Source organism: Solea solea, chromosome 9, assembly GCF_958295425.1.
Source record: "Solea solea chromosome 9, fSolSol10.1, whole genome shotgun sequence".
Classification (NCBI taxonomy): domain Eukaryota; kingdom Metazoa; phylum Chordata; class Actinopteri; order Pleuronectiformes; family Soleidae; genus Solea; species Solea solea.
The window spans coordinates 16585512-16608862 of NC_081142.1; the positions used below are offsets into that span (position 1 = coordinate 16585512).

At 41.8% G+C, this 23351-nt stretch overlaps 1 protein-coding gene across 5 annotated transcripts in view; it reads left to right on the plus strand.

Annotated features, from left to right (window-relative positions):
• The window catches only part of pde4ba (phosphodiesterase 4B, cAMP-specific a), a 144382-nt gene that overhangs the window by 111423 nt on the left and 9608 nt on the right, over positions 1 to 23351 (plus strand). For 4 of the 5 annotated variants that reach the window (XM_058638225.1, XM_058638226.1, XM_058638227.1 and 1 more), the window contains one exon: positions 14851 to 14963. In XM_058638225.1, coding sequence (XP_058494208.1) covers positions 14851 to 14963 — 113 coding nt within the window. Of the gene's footprint in view, positions 1 to 14850; positions 14964 to 19368; positions 19613 to 23351 lie in introns of those variants that run through there. The other variant, XM_058638229.1, reaches the window with a different exon arrangement.

Consider the following 23351-nt stretch of genomic DNA (forward strand, 5'->3'; position numbering starts at 1 on the left):
AAAAATTAATCTTGTACACAAACAAACAAACAAACAAACACACAGAGGCACCAGCAGGATATTAGGGATCATATAGAATAGACTGCGGGCGTTGAACAAACAGCAGTCGCAAGGGAGTGACACTTTGTGGCTGGTTATTTTGGTATTATTCCCAATGGAAATGCTAAAAAAACACGTACCGAACCGTCCCACTCAGTGGAAACACGGCGATAATCATAAACGCATCCAGTACACTTACAGTTAACCTGCTGTGTTTGCAGACATTACTAATTACTAAGCTGGGCAGAATGTTAATAACCGGCACAACTAGAATCAAACTGTATGTGTGTATCCAGGTTGTGTAAACTGGTATTTTTGGGTGCCAGCTGATTGTCCAGTCTGGTCACATTTCTCCATCCCGCTGCCCTCTTGAACTCTTAAGTGTCAGTCAGGCGTCCAGCACGGGGGTTAAAAGGGGTTTGAGGTTTCTTACTTTGAGAGTAACCAGGCACAGCCACCGGTGTGTGAACAGCAATAAGGAATTTATTTCTATGAAAGTGAGCTCACAAAAAAAAAAACTCCCAGTGTCTCAAGCACTGGAAAATATTTGATTATAAAAGTCCATCACGAGCTGCTATAATGGTAGTGGTGAGTTCATCGTTTAATTGAAAGTAATCCAAGTGTTAAAGTGGGGCGAGAAATGTCAGGCATGGCTCTGGCTTCACTCATGTCCAGTGTCATAAACACGTCGCGGTGCCAAGTATTTACCCTACTCACAGCTCTCTGCATCAGCTGGCACAGACACTCGTGACTCCCTGCCAGAGGATATCAGCTGAGTTTTGGGAAAAGACCCGCTTGCATGTGCATGACGGCATACAGTATGTATATGTTTTTTCTACATCTGTGAGGATGTACACAAAGGCCGGATGTAGTTGTTGGTTAAGTCATGATGAAGTCACAGGATATGTTACTTGTGGTCATTAGTTGCTCATGAGTTGATGACGATGTAGACAGAAGTTCTAGACTCTGAGTGAATCATGTGAAAATATCATTGGGGAATGACAGCATGAAGGATCTTGGTTCAAACAAGCCGTCATATGTGGACTTTACATGTTTTACCTGTGTCCAAAGACATGCAGATTGGGGTTAGGTTCATTGCAGACTCTAAATTGACGACATGTGTGAATGCATGTCCATGCATTGGTGGCCCTGTGATAAGCAGCTGTTTAGGGTGTAACCTCTGGTCAAAAGTCAAATGGGAGTGGCTACACATCCCCTCCAGACTTCAAAGTGGTCAAGATAATGGATGTATAATTTTTGAATATAATACTCCAGCTCATGGGACATGAAAACGTTTTTTTTTTCATCCTGTTTCTCTTGAAATTGCATTTTCCAGCTCGCAAACAAACCTTCCAGCAGTATCTCTGTGCCCTTTCAGTGACGACTGTTTGGACCGAGCTCAAGGCCGACCAGAAACGAAATGACTACAAATGTCAGTGCAGGTTTTTGTGCAGACTTTTATACAAAGCAGATCCTACAACAGTTGTTGATTAAATTCAACTTCCTGCCTAAGTTTATTCCTCCAATGTAAGAAAATGAATTGCACCACATGTCGGAACAGAACTGGAGTCTTCCGAATTCCCTGTTATGTCCGAGCGCTCGTCGTGTGGTTGTTGCAGTTGTATATATGTGGTTGTTTTGTTAGCTGCCTTGCAAAAATGTATATGTATGCGTTTCACATTTAAAATGCATGTCCATGTTGCTCTCCTGTGTGGAGTCTGGACATCCAGTTATGTCATCCTGACTAATGGTTCATTGTAAATCACGAGACAAAATCATCCACATCTGGTGTCTGGACTTGAAAGTCTTCACTGTACAAAAGTGTCTCGTGTGTTGTTTTTCTTACTTGTTACGTGTATTTGGTAATTCAGGTAATTTAAGCTTTGCTGTTTGTTCACCACCACCACGACACGCACGCGCGCACGCACGCATGCACAGACACACACATGTCTTTGCACAAAATCAGTGTCACTTCCCTTTTTTAATAAATGAGAATGACTCTTCACAGAAAATGGCTTAGGGCATATAATGTTTGGTTTTCTTCTTCCCTTTTCAATCACACAGTCCAAACTATAAATACTGAAACACTTCTCGCAAAGGGAACTTATTTCTCATTGACTAAGTTCAAGTTTCAAAGGCCTATATTAAAATAATAATTCACCGTCTGTAAGTAAACGTCCAGCAAATGTCCAAAGATGTGTCAATCTGTCAGTCGGCTCTGTGAGGGCTGAAGGGCTAGCAGATGAACACCATGTGGTTGTTTTGTGCTATGTAAGCCTTACATAACTCCACTCCAGTTGTTGTTTGATTATTTTGCTCTCATGGAGTCCCGCTCCATGCCAGGTTTTAGCTTCAGCTTGCCACAGAGAGAGAGAGAGGGAGCAGGTTCAGAAAGCTGGAACCATGCTCTGTGCAAGTATTTGAATTATGCCATTGACGTCAGCACAGTCATAAAGTAGACTGCTGCTCTTCCCCTGAAGTATTCCCTTGCCAGAAGGCCTGTTCAGCTCAATGCAGATGGATTCAAACGCTCTCTGCTTCACAGACAGGCCCTTTTGTTTGGGTATTTGGGAAGCATTAGGACTCCCACCACCAAAAAAACACCACCACCACTCCCGTGCCATCTTTGTGGAACGGATGACAAAATAGCCCACTTCAATAAAAATCCTCCCGATTATTCTCAACCAGAAAACAAAAACAGCCAAATCATGGTTTGGTACTGATTACTCTGTGGTAACATGGCTGATTTTCTGGCAGAGACATCTTTGTTTTTTTCTGAAACCACTGTCAATGAATGTCAAACGTCTATTTAGTTGTCAGGAGGTTTTATTTAGCCAGTGGACACACACACACACACACACACACACACAACCAATCTGGTCCTGCATGCTCACTATAACTGCACACTTGGTTCCACACATAAACACATGTAGACATGTGTGCCGATGCTCTGCCTCGCACTGAAACCCTCAGAATGCTTACCCACCATACGGAGACATGCCATTTAAGGTAATATGATGATTGTTTCAGCTGGTCCTCATATGTTACTGGAGACACTGATCCTTCATCGCACGCAAACCCCTTTGTCATAGAATCCCTCTGGTGACTCTCTTCACCCTGCTCATCGAATCTGCTCTCGGTCCCGAACTCGACTCGTCTGACCTGGCCCAGTTTCACAGCCGGCACAGCTAAACATGCTGAAGATAATGTTAATAAGGCAGCTGGAAAAGTATCGGGTCCAACATTTTTCCCCCCTCCGCTTCCATGTAATGTTACATAAACATCAAAGCCAGAGAAAAAAAAGAAAAAGAGAAAAGGCTTCATACATGGACTGAGTCTGTTCTAATTATATGTGACTTCTGAGGTTGTTTACATACGAATTACTTTAAATTAGACATGTCAAAGTGAGCCAGTGACTCCAGGTTTAGGAGGAACAGCTTTAAAACAAACTGATTAATCTTATTAGTAAGAGCACTGGAATAATTGTAATGCTATTATTTTATCTGTAAGGGACCTGGTTGGACCATGGAAAACAAGTGTCTGAGGCACTTCCCCTGGATTCCTCATGTTCTTTGGCTTGTCTTGTGACATGCCTGCATGAAATTAAAGCTCTTGCTCCATGTAGGAAACCATTACTCAGAATTCCTAAAAATGACGTAATTCCTGCATTGTAGGTTAATTGAGAACTCAGGTTCTCGTAAATCCCTTTCCAGTAAACATATTACAGAAGAATCATGTCCCATTTAGTCTTTCACTTTTTCCATTTTTGTCCCGGCATTGTTTGTTTGTTTGTTTGTTTGTTTGTTTGGTTCTAATTGTGTTGCCCTAAGAATTTGAGGACTAGTTCAGCACTTTTGGAAATGCACTCATTTTTTTTTTAACTTGCTTGTAGTGTGTTGTCTTTGTGCTGTAACTTTTACACATTGGAAACCTTGTTATGTAAAAATAACTTTTAAATAAGTAAACTTTAATAAGATCTCTTCCCAGAGAGAGGTTAGATAATCCTCTGTTGTCACTTTTGTCTTCATAGGAACTGTATCTGTGGCATGACTTAAGGAATCTAAAACCTCAAAATAAAAATAAAAGTGTCTTAATTCGAAGAGAGCAATATTTATTTATTTGTTGATAATATTGGTAAACCAACTCTTTATGTGCGCTTGAAAGGAGCAGCACATCAGGTTAAGATGTATAGACTTCTTTGGAAAATAAATCACAGTCCGACAAATCGCTATGTTTTAAATTAACTCTGAGTCCATCTGTGATCAAACGCTTTCCTCTGACTTTATAGAAACTGAGCTTGATCCAGCTGGAACAGCTGCACGCCGGCCTGTTCTGATTATGTAAAAGTTTTTCCTGATGATCGCAGAAATCTCTCATCATCCCTGACATCAGATGTGCCCATGCACCGACAGAAAAACCTCTGTAATTTTAAATCTAGATGCGGCTTTGAAAACCTAGGAAATCGGCATCAGTGACAGTTGTTTGGCTTCTCTGATCCACACTAATCAACCCAAGGGGCGAATGCCAGTCAGCGTGACAATGGGGGCCATTTAGTCCACTCACTACCGTTGCTACTAATTTACCTCAGGTACGACAGACAAAGCCTGATCTGTTTCTCTGTGTTTTTATGTAACATGTGTGGACATGTTTGACTGTATATACGCTACAAATCAAGACAGTGAGACGCGAAAATTTGCCAAAAAGAATATGTGAGTTTCATGAGAGAAGGGGCCAAAACAGATGGAGGAGGAGGAGGGGGACGGTGCAGCTCAAGGACAAAACCTCGTTACACTCGCAGGTCCCCTGAGCAGACTTGCTATTAGGGACAGAGTGCCTCAGTGACGCATTAACTTTTTTATCAGACAGAGATAGATAGAGCACGGGAGGAGCAGAACAAAACATGTACGATTTCTTTTACACCACAACATAACAGCTAATAAGATAGATGAGAGTACTGTATCTGAGACGCCTCAGTGTGATGTCAGACTGTCTCTCAGCTCATTTACTTCTCACAGTCTCAGTCACCGCCCATATGTGTGTGAAGAGCATTCATGAGAGTGAATTATGTTGATGCTATAGTACGTGCGCGAGTAGCATGTGTAAGGCATGACTTGGTCTGAATAACTGGGTTTGTTTTTAAAGGAATACTTCACCGATTTGCATTTAGCTTTACTAGTACTTTTGAAAAATTGTGCTTCCCAACCTCAGTTTCCCATGAGTTGAGAAATATCTTCATTCTTTTCTTTGTTACGTGCCCACCAGTGACACTTGGTCCTGTTAGCATAACCGCTAGCAAAGATGGTGACACTTTGACACTGTTTACATCCTGGGAATGAGGTCCCGCCCCCCTACGAGTGGGTCTAAAAAGTGCAGAAAAGTGCATTCAAGAGCTACATCACAGAAATGTGCGCATGCAGTTTGGGGTCAGAAAACACACTCGTACCATTAACTTGTACAACAGTCCAACACATAAGATGCCTACTTGTAGCGTAGTTGACTGTTAAATTAAACCAGCAAGTTCTTCAGAATCCCAACAGGATCTCATCCCTTTAAAAAAATAGACACCATCTGTGGCATTAAAGAGAAAACTGTGGTGATGCTACTGCAGTCAAAGAGGCTCACGTTTGTAGTGCTCACTTATTTTCATGTAAGTTATCATTTATCAGCTCTTTCTGTTAGATAACAGAAATGTGTGTGTCAATGTCCAAATGTATATGAAACCTATGCTGCCTAAAGTTATGTTGTGGTCTTGGACGTAGCTAGCTTGTAGTTAGCTTCCCGGCCGGCTAGTGCGTTGACAAGGAAACATGTTGTGCTAAAAGCATTCCTTATAAGACTTTCTCGCGTGTTTATCTATGGCCACTATGGCCAGTGGCCACTGGATATCTGGCCACTTGCTAATATTATCTACCCAATCTTTTATAGAAGCTGGGTCAGCTTCGGCTAGTACTAATTTATTTAGGTATTGTTTGCGGTCCTTAATCGGCAACGAAAGAACATATTTAGAATTATTTGGTGGAGGACCGTGGACGTACATGCTATTCGCTTACCTGTTGTGACGTTTTCTGACCCTAAACTGCGCGCACATTCTCGCTAGGCTTGGAATGTTTGTATACAATGAAAGTGTCTATTAGCGTTGCAGTTTCAAGCCTCGGAACAAGGTTCGGACCAACTGGTGGACACATAACAAAAAAAATTATTGAAGATATTCCTCGACTCAGAGGAAACAGAGGTTGGTAAGCACAATTTTGCAAAAATACTACCCCTATTCTAGTAATACAAAGCTAAATGCAAAAGTATTCCTTTAAGCACTATATTTGCAGGGGACATTTTAGCAACAGTGGTTAGAGAAAAGTTAAAATATCAAAGTCATCACACACACACACACTGCATTGACTTGCATCCATTTGGACAGCTTACAAAAAAGTATTAACCCTAATCACAACCAGTAAATGCCTACCCTTAATCTTAATCCACAATTCAAATATTAGCCTTATGTAAGCAGTTCTTAAGGAATTAGATTCTGCCTCATTAGGACCAGGTTTTTGTCTTCATGACTTTATCGGCTACAAGTCCTGATAAGGTCCTAAGTACATGCACGCACAAACACACTTATACACTCACTTTATTACTTACATACATAATAAATATCTAATCAGCCAATCACCTGGCAGCAATGTAATGGGGAAGAAAAGCGACTTTGAACTTGGTATGGTTGTTGGTGCCAGACAGGCTGGACTGAGTATTTCAGAAACTACTGATCTACTGGGATTTTTCATGCACAGTCATCTCAAGGGTCAGAAGAAAGAAGAAAATATCCAGTAAGCAGCAGCTTTCTGGGTGAAAATGCCCGATGTTCATGTCGGAGGTTATAGAGAAGAATGGCCAGCCTGGTTTAAAACCAGACAGCCAACGGTAACTTGTAAATCTTTGATGCTGATGGGCGGCAGTAGAAGAGGCACAGTCTGCCGGACTGTGTCTCTTTATTAGGTGTCCTGTGTATCTATTAAAGTGGCTGAATGAAGAGAGATAATATCAACAAATATTCAGCAGTAATCACTAATAATCATTAGTTGCAGTCTTGTCCAGCCTTCGCAAGAGCAATGAATCCTGTGTGAATTGGGCAACTTTATTTATGTTCTTTTAAACAAAGCCTTCAGTTTTTTGTCTGGATTCAGACAGTTTGATTAACACAGGGAACCTTTTTTTCTTCCTACCCTTACACCAATGATCCTGTGGGAGATCTATACGTGCTGCTAAGATTTATTGCCGACCGTACTTTCCCATCAAGTTCTATAGTAAATCACATAGGAATGTGTTCTTGTGTATGTTATGGGGAGGACAGGGAACACTGTGTTCAAGGGGTGAGGGGAGAGAAGAGCAGGCAAGGACATGGGGGGGGGTCTAACAAACACTCACACACACATGAACACATGCATGGCAGTTACATGTGACCCAGTCAATGCCTTTTTGTTCGAGGTTTTGTGGTCAGAGCTGACTGTATGTCAGTCGGAATGCAAGCAGATGAGCCACAGTCACATGAATATGACACTGAAGGAACGTCACTTTATATACGTGATAATATTTCCTGCTAATGCTACGCGTAAGTAAGAGTTGGCTCTCTTACTGTGTTAAAATCTGTTCCACCAAATTAGATCCAAAGTTGGAATAGTTCAACTTGCCCGCCAAATTCACATGACGTCACTGACATCCTCACATCATGATGCTGAGAAGATTGTAGTAGTGGTATGTGGTCACTCAGAGATCTAACACACATTAACACTGACACTACCCCTACCTTTAATCTGAGTAACTTCAGCTTCATGGTTGATGGTGAGAACAAACAGTCACTCTTCCTCTCTTCCTTTTTCGGTGGCAATACGTGGGCTTCTGGATTTTTACATCATTTCGTCAACAGACGCAGTTGACACAGGTTACACAGAAATTATTTTGAGGCATGTTACGTGTGATTGATTAACACTCTTGTTAATTAGTGAGTGTTACATGTGCAAATAAGCCCCTTTTTTTTTTTTTAGCTTGGATGAGGCCAGCAAGATCAATGATAAGATAAGCTAATTATAGTGTAGTAACTACACGGTGGTGTGAACAAAATGAGTTCATACAATACTGTTTAAGCCTATCAGCAACAACATAGTAATAATACACAAAATAAAAGCCCTAACGAGCTAACTTAATGTTAATTCATTGATACGATACATGATTACACTAGGGCTAATCGATTATTGATGTTAGTTTATTTATTTTTATATATAATTTATTAGTGGCTCAAAGTTGTTTGACTTATAAGTGTCTGTTTCTACTGTGCCCCACAGACATAAATTTACCCTTTAAAACTCTGCTGCAAATTTCGTAGGTGGTGAACCCGTATGCAAATTCTTCATTACCACAGAATGTCCACTCGTCGTTTCTTTTTCTCCTCTGCTTGTAAATCACAACCGCAGGGTAACAAAATCCCAATGCCCTCTATTAAGACATCATTTATATTCAACCTCCCCGTAAATCGGATAAATCCCGCTAACAAAGCGCAGGCCCATGATGTCATTTAGTCACTTCACAGAGCCTGGTTCACAGAAATGTTTTAATCAGCCGTCCTTGCAGTGCCACAGAACATGCTCAGAAAACCACAGACTCCACCATCGCCCCCTCCTTCCCTCTTTTTCGTAAGAGTTGTCACCAGATTGTTTTTCCATTTTGTGCATGTGAAGTCATAATTTAGCGTGTTAGAAGTGGTGGGGCAGCAGTGGAGCGGCCCGCTGCCTCACCACCGCCTCTGGTCTTTGTTAGGAAGTGTTGTGTAACCGCACGGAGGGTTTCTGTTCAACTCAGCTCTGTTTCTTGTAAAGCAAGAGACGCCATTAAAGAATGCCCCCCCCCCCCCCCCTCTTTATTTCTCTCTCTGTGTGTCTCTCCAGGTCCTGGCAGTGCTGCCAGTCAGCCCGCGTCAAAGTTTGGCTTTCTCTTTATGAGAGTGTGTGTGGTCTGTTTATGTCAGGTTCACTGGAAATGTGGGACGTCACCCCTCAAATGTCTGGATGTTTACATGATGAATGCTTGGTCAAAGGAGTGAGTGCAGAAATTAGCATCAGAGGAAAATGAGAGCTTGTTTGCTGCGGTTTGACCTCTTTCACTGTGCATTTGTAAGTGTTTCTGTGCTTGTGTAGTCTTGTGTAGATCTTCCCACTCTTGATTTATCTACAATGCTATAGATGTAGATGTTGGCAGCTGATAATGTGCCGTAGTCCTTCTCCTGCTCTGTGGCCTCTACCATAGCATCACGGGCAGAAAACTCACTCTTCTCCACAGCAAGAGGATGAGAGCCTACAGCTGTTTCACTCAATCACATACACACACAAGTATGTCATTTGTTTGTGTCTAAATTGAAATTCACGCTAGTCAGACCAGACCAGGTCTGGAAATTGATCACAGAAAGGCCAAGGTGGAAGTGGTGGTGTTGCTTTGATGGTTCCCTTGGTCATGTATGCCGAGTGTACAGTGAGCAGAGCAGTGCATCAAAGACAAATCTTTTTTTTTTTTAGTCTCTCAGCAGTTAGGATTTAAAGCTCAAACACACAGAGTGAGTCTAGATTAGGAGGATTAGAAGGAAACTTTTCATGGTCGATTCTTGGCGTTTCCATCCATACTTAGACTGTTTGCAACAGTCTCACGTTACCAGTGCTATGTAGCTGTTGTGCTTCAGCCTCATCTACATTAGTCTTGACATAAAACACATCACGCCGTGGTGTGTGCAGTGTGCCAAATTCACTGGGCAACACAAAATCACAACACGGATGTAGACTCATGTAGAGCTGATAGGCTCAATCAGCATTGTGTGAACTCATTTTGCAATGGTTTGAATGTAACAGACATTCATATTATATTTAAAATGTATGCGCTTACATTGAATTCAATCATTTATGACTTTATGGAAATAAAATAGAATGAAAAACTAAGCCAATATAAAAGGAAAAATGTTTTTATAGCACCAAAAAAAACAGGATTTCTGTTCTCAAGGCACTTTACAGAATGAATCAGAGACTTCACATTATTTTGGCGATAAGATAAAAATCTAAAAGTTCATGCTAGCATTTGCCATCAGTCGAGAGAAAAACCTCTGGCAGACTCAGAGGCTCCGTTCAGACCTGGTATTAACATCTGTTGAGAGTAATGTGATCACAAAGGGACAGCCCTTGGACAGACAGATAGGGAATGCATGTAGCCACTTTTAAAAAAATAAAAAAAATAAAGTCAATCCATCCATCAGGAAACATCAGAGACAGTCTCTTCTGCTGATGTCTGCTGACCTGCTCCATGCAGTTTAACGCCACTGTGGTTCCACGTGTTGATTTATTTGTAGCCACAGTTTTTCTAATGGTTAAAATCTTATATAATTTTAAAGCAGTACGTATTACTTTTATTTTTCATTGGGACTGACCAGGATGGACAAATAAAGTAGGTAGGAGCTGCTGGGCAGGAGGAATAAAGGAAGACCACAGAGAAGGTTCATGGATGTTGTGAAAGATGACATGAGGACAGTTGGTGTTAATAGAAGAGGACGCAAAGCGTAGGAAAACATGGAGACAGATGATCTGCTGTGGCGCCTCCTAAAGGGAGAAAAAGAAAGAAAGAAGAAGTAGTAGTGATTTGATTCACACATCTCTCTGGACCGATCATTCTAGTAGAAACAAAAACACACACACTTCTCAATGAGGACATAGAAATGATGCATTCTTTAACCTCTTGGCCTCACCCTTTTCAACCATAATTTACCACTCCAGGTAAACTCAGGAGAAAATTCACATCTTACACTAACTTTGGTAGGCTGGTTGCCTTTTGTATGACAAGGATAAAGCAGATGAAATCAGACATGCTGTGCTTTATGCTCATTTGCACCCCCCCCCCCCCCCCCCGCAAATATTTAAAGCACACGGACGTGGGTTTGATGGTTTCTACAAATATCACAAAACATTGTGAAACAGCTGAGTCAATGCCTAATGCTTCAATGCGTACTACATAAATATATATATTTTTTTATTATTATTTGAATGTTGGTGAACAGGATCCAGCGCCGGAGTAAACACTGGTGGGATTTGCTTGGCTTGGATCAGAGTACAACTGTTGTACAAGCGTTATAGTTAAGTGGCTCTGGCACCTACCTAGAGCTTGGATTTAGTGTGTGGGGACCCACAAGGAGCTGGCCTCGAGACTAGTCTTAGGTCCTGACTCGCGAAACCAGAATTGAATGCTCTGAACCCCATTTATGTGTATTTTGAAGTCATGAAAGCAGTTAAGAGCTACGACCGTCATTCTGGCAGTTTACTTCCCCCCCCGTCGCAGCTTCTTTGCCACACACATAAACAAAGAAAAAAAAAAACATATATTATTGCACATGTGGATTGCATCTGCACACCTTGATTGTGACCTTTTAAAATGGATCATTTTTTTGTCTGCTTGGTAGCCAATAGTAAATAAGACAGATAAGTTTGACCCAGCCCTCATGTGTTTGAATCCAGCTTGTTTACCGACTTGCTGACTGCCTATGATTGCCTGTTGTTGCCTTTCGTGGACCGACGCCAACCTGCACATCAGTGGAATAATGTCAAACATTTACATACACAATCTTGAACCTGTGACCTTTAACTATACCATGCGTTCTGACATTACAGTTGCATAGTTGCTTAGGAGTGTGTCCGGTAAGCCACACACTGATGTCTTTGCAGAAAATCAAAAGTCTCTACTTCTCAAACCTTGGACATCCTGATGATGGAGTTAATTCTTGTGCATTTGGTCTTTCCATTCTTATATATACTGTATATATACAGCAGAATGACAAAAGAAACATCATCATCCACAAGTTTGTGCTGATATGTTTTTTAATACTATGCCACAAGCTAAAGATAATGTCTTTTGTCATTTTTCTTTGCATAGAGTGACAAAATTGGGAAAACCTATCCTCAGCCAGAACAGTTTCTTGCTGTCTCAGCAGGGTTTAAAGGTTCAAATGTGAAAAATGTAACGGGGACAAAGGCTTTTCTGTGCAACTCAAAAAAAAGAAAAGAAAGAAAGAAAGAAAAAAAAACACCTCAAAAGTTTCAGGAATACTGGAAAAAAAAGAAGTGAAATAAGTAAAACCCGTTTCAACATCAAATGCTGTTGGTGGTGGAACTAAACAGATACACACTCCCTCTCTTCTTCTCACAGCCCTCATCAGCATGAGGGCAGGCTGTGGGCAGAGGGCCAGGTGCCTCTCATGTTTGGGAGAGCAAACAGGCTCGTGTCTTTGATGGTGAGGAGATCAGAGCAAGGGACACATTCTACGTGGCCATGCTAAGGTCACCGCAGTGCACACCCTGCTACCATGTTGTGCTCTGCAGCTAGGAGACCTGCAGTACACACAATGCTGGAGCGGCAGACGATTTGTGTGTACAGTATGTGTGTCTTTTGTGTGTTTGTCCAATGCCAACCCCTCTGCTTTCCGACAGAGTCACTTTAACCTTGTCATACAGTTACTCAGTTGTTGAACCACAGGAACGGGGCTGAAATATGGAGTATTTTAGTACACTGTGTGTTTTTTGTCATCATCTACATGCTGCAGTGTTGAGCAAAAATCTAAATATTGAGGTAAAAAAAAATCCCTTTTTTTTAATCAAGTTGCTTATTACTTGCAGTATTTTGTTATATTATATTACACTTTGACCCTGTTCAGACTTGGTATTAAGATCCATCCTCAGGGATCCAATGACGTCAGTGCAGGGCTGACTGGGTCCTCGGATCCGGTCACAGAAACCACATTCGGAGGTGGTCTGAGAATGCGTGTGCCCACAGTTCTGAGACTTGCCTGCCATTTATCCTCGGGACACATTAGAGCCTCCTCAGCTGACATTTGCTGCGGTTTCACAGTATTATTACTCTCATCACCGCCCTTATGTTGATTTATCCATAGCCACCATTAGGATACATTTACGTTACATTTACATTACGAGTCATTTTTGATTTTTTGACACTATTATCCAAAGCAACTTATAAGTGATGAACATATGATGGTTACAATGTAATTGGAACGGTGTTGGGGAAGTCAAAAGTAATATGTTACATATTACTCATTACTCATTACACCTGCTGGAGCACAGGCAGAGGGTGAGGCTGAATTCAGAGAGGTGAACTATGAGTCGATCTTGGTTCCTTCTCAGGCAAAAATAACTACTTGGTTAAACGTAAGAAAATATCGCTGACGTTGTTTCGCGTGGACACGAGTGAAAGCGACGCAGCAACACGTTCTGCCTCTATCTGTGATCAAAGCCATAAGTGTCTCATATCTGCAGTTGGTATCTATATTTATCTGCAAAGTAATATATAACTGTAATATGTTACCCCCCTCGCCTATCGCCCTATGTCAGCTGAGATTGTGGAGGAGGATAATGCGGTAGAAAATGGATGGATGGACGTACTTTGCATAGGATTCAAAACTACAATGTAATCAGAGATATTCTTTTGAGGAACAGTGCAGTGAGAAAACATCTGGAGAAAAGAAAAACATGCTAGTCAAGTTTAAGAAAGAAAGTGCAGGAGTAGAGAGTGCTTTAGACAAGCAAGGGTTAGTTCATAAGTGGTGTTGAGAGATTTTAGAGCAAAGATATTCCCAAAAGACCTCAGCTCTCAACAGTTTCTCTAAGATAGAGAGATAATCTACTGCTTTGATAGCATTAGGAGGCTTGTTGGGGGGGGGGGGACCACAAATAAGAACAATCTGGACTGAGATACTCTTTTGTGCAGAGCGAGACAGTGAGAGGAGCACAGTGGTGAAGAAGAAGGAGCCTTAAGCCTGAATAGTAAGAGTTGAAACACATGGCTGCTGACCAAGAAGTCCCTCTGTAGCAAGAGTCAGTGACGTGAATCTGTTTTACAGAGGATTAGCTGAAGGTGACGTTCCTTCATTCATGTAGCTACATGCATGTCTGCAAGCAAGACAAGCCGAGGTGTGCACCTGGAATCGTCTGGTGGAAAATGAGCGATAAAGTTGGGTGTCATGAGCACAGCAGTGGTATGAGAAACCATGAGAATGTACAGTATAACTGTAAGTACAGTAAGTAGTGTATTAACACTGGTCACCTTGTGATTTTCTTTTTCTAAATGGTTTGACTCTTCATTGTTCATGTTACAGCAGCTCGAGCAGTGCTTTTTGTCGCCAACCCCCCCTCCCACACACACACACATAAACCCATAAACCCACACATGCAAACATGCTGACAACAAACAAGTCTGTACAGTCAGACTCATTAAAAACATTATTTTGTTCTTGAGAACAGACATGAGACATCAGTGCGTATTTGAATACAGGGCGGAGAAGCCAGGTCTGCTCTCATGTGGCCACGGCTGATGCATCCAGGACGGATATTAATACCAGGTCTGAACAGGGCCTTGGCAAATGTTTGCGCTTGTCTTATACTCCAACATACACTCACTATTTTCACTCTAGCTGCTTCTTAAGTCACATTGAGTGTGTGACAGAGCGAGCTCAGGTCCAAGTTTTACTTAGCTCTGCTGTGCTGACATCTGCCAGTCCCTCCTGCTGGCCACAGCTACATCTCCTCGTGATAAAGGAGCACAGCGGTCGTGTGCCACCTCCAGCTTTTCCCCCTGCTCAGCAGCAGGAGCAGCAGGAGCAGCGACAGGCCCCCAGTGTGGGACCCTTGGGTGGTGGATGTTGCCTGGGAGTGGCAGGGCAGTGCTGGGGCGCCGCGTGCACCATCTGTTCTGACTGTGTGTCTGTGTGTGCTGGCTGCTTGTTGACAGATGACGCGTACCAGAAGCTGGCCATGGAGACGATGGAGGAGTTGGACTGGTGTCTGGATCAGCTGGAGACGATCCAGACCTACCGCTCTGTCAGTGACATGGCCTCCAATAAGGTAGGATGGGCCGTGCCTTTCACTGTTATATATAAAATAAATAACAGGCTAAACCCTGACAGAAACTTAATTCGAGCAACCGAGCATTTCTTCGTGCAGAAGGGGTTGCACTGTTTGAGGGAGCACTCAGAGAATCTAAGCAGCTGCTTGGAGAACTAATACCCCAGCTTATGAACACATGAATGACAGTATACAGAATCCAGAGATACTATATCTGCATGGCCTGACCTGACCAAAATCGTGAGTGTGTACAGTCAGGGTTTGTGGAGTGAGGTGCGAGCATGAGCACCGACTGCTGATGACTCACAGGATGTTACTACTAGCTTTATCTTAAATCAATTGAAAATGTCATTATTTCTGTAGATTTTCTTCTCTTTTGTGCAAACTTTGAGAAAAGGCTGTGTGTGTGCGTGTGTGTGTGTGTGTGTGTGTCTTGGCCTGCTGTGGCCCTCTTCATCTTTTCTGTCCTCTGCTTATCTCATGTCTACTGTACACTGTCTCTTTGTGTGATATGCAGCACGCAGACACATTAAATCGCTTCCCTGGTGCATGAGTCAAAAGAGGTTAGTTTGTGTTTTTATTGTGTTGTTAGGTACAAATCTTAGGGACAGTTTTACAAATAAAATCATAATTGTTTAAAACAGAAGTGACAAGTTAGTCTGAGTAGTCCCGGCATGCATATGAGTGGTCTTAAGAGAGGAAACTGGAAGAGCACCTGTTGTAATAAATCCACGCACTGAATGCTTCACCGTTTTTGTTTAAGATATATCATACCGAATGGATCTGCACACTGTTGTAGAGAAAGTTACAGATGCGCAGTTTTCTTCTTCTTGTTGTGTCAAGTCAAAGTGTTGTTTTATAAATTGTGTAAATTGTGTTATGCTCTGCTCAGCTGCTGGCTGGGTGAGCCTGAAGTGAGCCAAGAGGAAAAGCTTGTTATTTCTCATAAAAGTGGACAACAGGATGCAAGGGCTCCTGCAGTGGGTCAAACACAATAAACTCAAGAGGAAGAGAGAGAGATTGTGTGTGTGTGTGTGTGTGTGCGCGCGACCTCTGGTCAGAGTGACTCTCACTTCCTGTCTCCTTCCTGATCTCCAGATGACAATAGACATCACATCATTGCCGTTTGGTTTGGATGTTTAATGGTCATGTTTATTCATCCCGTTTTTTGTCGTCATGTGGACAAAACATCCCACACTGACAGTCACTGCGTCTGGTTTCATTTGAGACGCATGAGTCACAGACTCAAAGAGACAAAGCGACAACATCTGTTGTCTTCTTGTGTGGCCAGTTGCGACCGCACTTTTGACCAACAAAAAAAATCCTGTAATTTCTATATTTTCTTTATTTTATTCTGAAAATAGGGACGATACACATTGTTACCTGCTCTGGAATTCCCTCCCTCCTGACCTCGGCAACACTGACTCCCTCCCACATTTCAAATCCAACCTTAACAACTCACCTATTCAGAATGCCATAATCCCAATGACCACACTGCACCATCCAATTTTATTGTCTTTTATTATGTTTTATTTTATTTTAATCTATTTTTAACTTATTATACTGTATGTTTGCAGTGTACATTTAAAAAACAAATAAGGTTAACCAAAGTGCTTTACAGATTTAAAGACACAGCAACATAAAAGGTATAAAACGTCAATAAATCAATAAAAATAGAAGTAAAACAGTAAAGTAGTGACATAATAGAATAGTAAAATGGTCAAATCTACATAGAAGTGAAGCGAAATTTACTATTTTTGTCCGGAAGTGAGAGCCAAGGATAAGAGGTGGATGTTGTTGTTATTATTATTAATGAATGTAGTTTGTAGGCAGGTTAATGTAATGTTAGTAACACATAGAAACATATGGTAATGCAGGCATTGTAAAACGCAGTGAACCTATTTCATGTCCGGCCACATATAGACATAAAACATACAGTATAACATGACATTATGAAGGTTTATGTGCCGTCAGTGAGTGAACATCATGTTTTCAATCTGCACAGACACAGATGTTCTGCTTGTGTGCTTTTATTTTGTACATGAGCAGATGTGGGGGTTTTTTTGCAGACTCTTACTATCTGGCAAAAGTGTAATAAATTATAATAGCAAACCAAAGTGTGCGTGAACCTGGCTTTTTTTTTTTAAGTGAATGGGAGATGAAACTCTAACTAGTTTATTGCAGAACACACCCATGATTAATTACAGAGCTAAGTACAACCCATGAGTCTGGGTTTTTTTTTATTTGCTGTTAAACTCACAGAAGTAAATGTCTATAAACTATGTTCTTTAGACCTTTCTTTCTGTATGAAATTCATAAACGTGATTAACCTCATTTGTGAGCGTACAGGCCAAATTCTTCTCATCTAACTCCAGACTGTGATTTTGGCACTTTCACAATCACAGACCAAAAAAAATAGTGATATTGAGCCAAAAGCTGTCTGCAGGTGATGATTGATTACAGGAGCCTCCAGCTGTGAGAAATTCCAAAATGTCTTAAGTGTGGAACAAACAAAGAAAGAAAGAAGAGTTTTACTTTGCTTTTTCCGGCAAAACACAGTGATGTTGACATCAATCCTTCGTCATCTTTATCTTTATCATCTAAATACATAAAACAACGTGAAAACCTATTTAACTTCAGCAGATCAATGTTGACATTGTTTCATGTGACGCAGTGAAGGCGTGACTGGCGAACACTGTACTACGTCAGGTGGCACAATGCGTTTTTTTTTGTGTCTTATGACGCTGCGCTGATGTGACGATGGCAGAGGGACGACTTTGTCCTGACACGTAACCGTCTGTGGATTAGATCTGATAAGCAATCGTCTTACACACACACACACACACACGCGCATCTGTGTCTCCCTGTGTTTGTGGCTGTGTACATATCAACAGTAGGATAATCCCACTGACATATTAATGCTCTTATTTCTCAGCTTGTTTATGCAGCAAACCAAAAACCGTCCCTTTGTCTCGTGGACACCTACACATACTTTAGCGGGTTTTAGTGGGTCGTCGTGACCCTCGACTACCTGTTGTGTTTCGGACGGAAAAAACAATGTTATTCAAGCCACGGCAGAAACCTGAGTATGAGGGAGGTGAAACGGGAGAAGCCGCTGCTATACCTTCAAGGTGAAGTGCAGGGGAGGCATCGCAGTCCCAGACCTACAGTACGTGACTGTTCTGTCGTGTGTGGGTCTCACTGTCTCACCTACACACTCCGTGGGAAGTCTATAGGTCCTTCTGTTATTTGAGCCTGTACACTGTGTTCTCACAAGACAACGCAAATCAACTCGGTCACTTCACATTTGTAATTTTGCAGGTTTTCTGGTTTGGTCTCCCAGACTCGAGTTGAAGGCATTTTATAGACTAACTACTCCACCAGTTTAAGTTTCACATAAACCTAAATCAGTTAAAAGAATATAGGAAATACACATTTTAAATAAAGAAGGATGAATCCAGGAAGGGGATGGAAATGGTCGTGTTTAAAGCCAGACGTGTTGATGGGATAAAGTAGTCTATAAATTGAGTTGTGTGTTATAGGAATGTGGTAGGAACATATCTGTTATACTTCTGCCTACTCCTTTTCAATCTATCTTTCTAGAAGTTTTCGATTTTGGAAATAAAGAACAACAATAATAATAATAATAATAATAATTAATGATGATTTGGAGCTTGAAACTAGACTCTGTAAGGAGAAGGTTTTTCCTTATTTATTAGACTCTAATATCTTGCAGTTCATGTTGACGTCATCATATATCAAAGCTACAGAGAAAAACATCCAAACTTTTACGTTTACGAGTTTATACAACCGAGTAAAGCAACACATTCTCATTATTTATTATTTTTAGCTTTAAAATGACTTTAAAAATGAATCCAAATGATAATTATTTATAGAAAATAACAAGTTTGTCACAGCCCTATTTGAACACTGAATGCTTTGTGTGAAATAAAAATAAATATCATTATTTGTTACAGCCTGATGCTTTTTGCAGTGACCAGGTTCAGTCCTTTCTACCTTGAGGGCTTAATATATAGACTCTATAGTTTCACTAAATTGTCCATTTACTAAAAAAGCAGCTCAGTATAAAGTTTCAGGAATACTTTACAACCACAGTGTTCTGATGTGAAACTCAGGGACTCTTCAAAGTAACAGCTCACAAACACCTTTGGCCACTTTACCTACACACAATTTAAATGTCAGAAGAGCGGAAAAAAAACCCAAATCTGAAGTTAGAGGAAATCCAACACGTTCATTGTAACAGGAAAGCTTTCTAGTCATCAAAACTATTGACAGTGTAAATGTGAGCTACAAGAAGAAGAGCAGGAGGATAGAGGCGGGACTACCCCTATGAGGGAGTGTGTGTGTCTCTCTCTTAGCCCTTGCTCCACACACACACACACACACAGAGAGTGTGGGGTAAAGCCTAGTCAGACCTCGCAGCCCAAAGTGAGTCACTGGAGCTGTGGCGTTTCCCGGCGTCAGAGAGCTAAGGCTTGGTCCTTTTACTCATGCTGTAGTCAGACTGAAACAGACACTTACACGGACAGCAGCCCCACTCTGCTCTGCGCTTCACACACAGAAACATGGGAGCCTGCTGCTTTGACAAGAAAGAGAGGAAACTGGGGAAGCTGAATGGTTGGAGAAAGGTGAGCTTTCCAAGTTCATACATGCTCGCCGTCACTTTTCTCCATACTTTAATCGCTCTTTAGTCTTGTGTCGACTTGAGTTGTGGCTGGAGTAGATGCTTTAGGGTTTTGGGTTTTTTTTTTTTGGAAAGTATGTGGTGTTTGTGTTCTGCAGCTGTACATTACTGAAGTGTTGTTAATGTTCGATTTCACACAGCATCTGCTTTTTGAGAGTCCTTTTACATCCCTGCTATGAGGCTGTTGAAGGTTAAACACACATGTTTTCAAACTCCAGAGTGATCGCACATGTGTCTCTGGTTCTTTGTGTCGTATTTACCTCATTAAAATCTGCTAAGTATGATCTCAGGGATGGGTTACTGTGTCTCAGACATACTGGATGTCTTTCTTTTTAAACTACCAGATGATGAGGTGATGGTGTTTTAGTATGGGACATACTCTCTGCAACTCTTGTTAAGTTTCGATATTAAAATAATTCTACTTATTTTAAGTTTTTGAGTCACCTAGAAGCAGAATTTCATGGAAAACAGATGAGCTGAGGGGATTTTTGACAAAAAAAAAAATTCAGCATGTTTGTTTGTCTCTCTCAGGTGGGAGAAAAGTTAAAAAGCGTAGCACTCAGAGAAAGACGGAGGAAAGTGTGATGTGGTTAGTTGCTGCTTTACAGATGATTTAATTAAACAAGGGTAGGCAGTGTGATGGACATGATCTTGTGACTTCTTCAGTACCTCAGACAAAAGCATGTAAGAGCCGGATTCTGTGAAAGATGTTCTCACAGAACACTGACCGTTTCGAAGACAAGTGCAGCTGTGGCGTCCAGAAATGGTCTAACCGACCACATCTGACTTTACTGATGCTGGTATAGTAACGCAGGAATGATTCACTCGCTTTAGAGCTCGCCTACTTTATCTCCGAAAGTTTTTTTTGCTCTTCCTGTTGTTTTTAATACAACTTACTGAACACAGGTTCATCTGCATGAATGCATGCTTTCTTGTGTGGATACGCACAAGAAAGCATGATGAGCGTGTGTGTGTGTGTGTGTGAGTCAGAGGAAGTGAGAGGAAGTCAGGCCGTGTGTATCTCTACCCGACATACGCACATATATACGTAGATTGACACCCTGACTTTTACAGCTGTGTCAAAACACGTCTTAGTCGTAGCACGGATGTTACTGCTCTTTACCGTGTGTTAAAGAGACGCCGCAGATCATCTGCTGACGTATGTCAACGTTGGATTCTGTGAATACGAATTGACTGATGACTGAAATTGAACTACACATACACGAGGGCTCTCATCAGGACGTCGGTGGTGTTCTCTTGTGCACACTGTCCTTGAGCAAGGTACTGGACCCAAAAATTGTCCAGTTAACTAATATTGGTTTGATTCTCTGTCACAAAAGTGATTTCACGGGTCTAAAAGATCCTAATTTCTGGGAAATTAGGATTCATTTGAATTTAACGCAATTACACAATAAAATATCCATTAGTAAGAGTAAATACCACCATGTCACATCCGTTATCCAAACATCTTACACCTCATCAGTGTTCATTACACGACTCACTTACAACTCGTGTTTGCATGCTTCCATATTTGCACAAAACACTTCTTAAAAACATTGTTGTAGTTGTGAGTTCTGCCTCTGCAGTCTTCCAGGGTCAGTGCTCTCTACAACACGGGGCAGCACACTGAGCTTAGTGTGCCAACTAGTGGCTCAGAGGAGCTGCTTCATTCTTTTTTTTGATTCAAGGCTTATTTGACATTTTAGGCTTTTAAAGCATTTCCATTATTACACCATTGTGTCACGATGCAGGAAATTAAAATTAAAATAAAAAAAAAGACAATGCACAACGTAAAATAATAATATTTGTAAGCAGATTAAATCCGAATAAATGCAGTACATTACGGAAGGATCAGTACAGGTGTGTGAAGCGACTGGTCAGATCATAGAGGCACGTTGCTATGAGTCTTGTGTCGGAGGGGAAATCTGTGTCTGTCTTCCTGCCTACCTGTCTGCCTGTCTGCCTGGCTGCCTTTCACAGTGAGCTGTCCGATTGGATCACATCTGATTGGAGGAGGCTTGGCGTTATGTGTGCCCCCCCCCCTCCTTCTCACAATGAAATACCACAGACTAATTTCACCCTCTCTGCCTCTGTCGTGCAGCTCTGTGCTGAATCCACCAGTACACGTGCAAGCAGAGAGGTAGAGAGAGGGAGCGAGATGATGGCAGGAAAATAAAACAATTGGAATAAAAATATGCTGCCTCTGTGGGCATGTGAGGAGGAGATGCCTGCAGAGCTTTTAAGAGACCGATCCTGCAGTCGTGTCGTGATGTCAGTCATGTAGCTGCATAGGTTTCCCTATGGTTTCTGAATAACCAGTCAAAAAACAGACAAACATATATGAACGAGAGGGTGTAAAATAAGTATGTGACATGTCACCATAAACTGCAAATTAACGCTTTTGTGGGCTGCTGCTGCTGTTGGTGTGTGAGGCTTTTTTTCTTCCCAAAGCACTTGCAGAGAGACATCCCCTGCTGTTATTTCTGGTTTCTTATATATTATGCAGTGAGCTATTGTATAAAAGCAGTCTTCTCTTTTTTATTTATTTATTTTTTGTGCATCCTGCCTCCCTGTTTCTGGTTCTTTCCCTCAGTGGGAGGATAATCTGGAATCCTCAAAGGGAAGCTTTGATTCTTCCCCCCACACACACCCTTTTTTTTTTGCATGTGCATATCTCGGTCTGAAGGGGTTTCCTGGGAAATCTGTGGCTGTGAAGTGGCTGTGAACTGTAGATATCTCCTCATTACGAGAGCATCGCCTCCGCCATCAGGCGTCGTAACAATTGACAAAAAGCACAAGGCTTGACACAGACTTGGCCGGCGGCGCTGATGTAACAGTGTATTCCAGTCAGGTGGCCCGAGCCTTGTACACTGCAGCAGTATCAACACCTGCTCCAAGGACAGCCCATTGATTCTGGCAGAGAGGCAGACAGACACAGAGATTGATGACTGTGTTGCCGAGTGGCAGTGGGGGGAGATATTGACATAAGTGGTGGAGAGTGAGGGGGGAGATGGAGACGGAGGGGAGGGATTCTCAGTCTCTGCATTGGCGGATGCGAGTGAAGGCGATGTGTGTGGCGTCCTCGTGACAGCTCAGCAGCTGCACCACATGCCTGCCTGTGAAGGAAAAAAGAGGGAAACCTCTCCTCTCCTCTCCTATCTGTCTTACACTGACCGACGGATGCTGTTGCTATGGTGTTGGGATGTTCTGTTAATTAGTCTATACACACTTACCAACAGACAGTGTGAGGAACAGTGCGTTGATGTCGCCCTAAATTGGGAAAGGATGCAATTACCTCCCGTCTCTCCTTTTTCTCTTCCTCCCTCTCTTCCCTTTCTTCCTCCCTCTCTGGCCATCTCTCAGCTGTTAAAAATAGCCTTCCACAGACACCCTGACAGCATCTAATATTATTATGGGATGCAGATAATGAACAGGCTTTTGAGCACACCACAATGGCTGCAGCACTTTGGGATGTCAAGAGACAAAGGAAGATTCAAAGTGTGTGTGTGTGTGTGTGGGGTGGGGGATTAGGAGCAGATGATAATAGAGATAATGAAGATAAAAATACTGGCACTGTGCGTTCACATTCTTTTAAAATATCCCTGTCCCTTTCTCAGCACTTATTGTTTTACTGTGGTGAGGAGGAATTGCTCGGTGACATTCCTTCACAATGGCTGACTTAA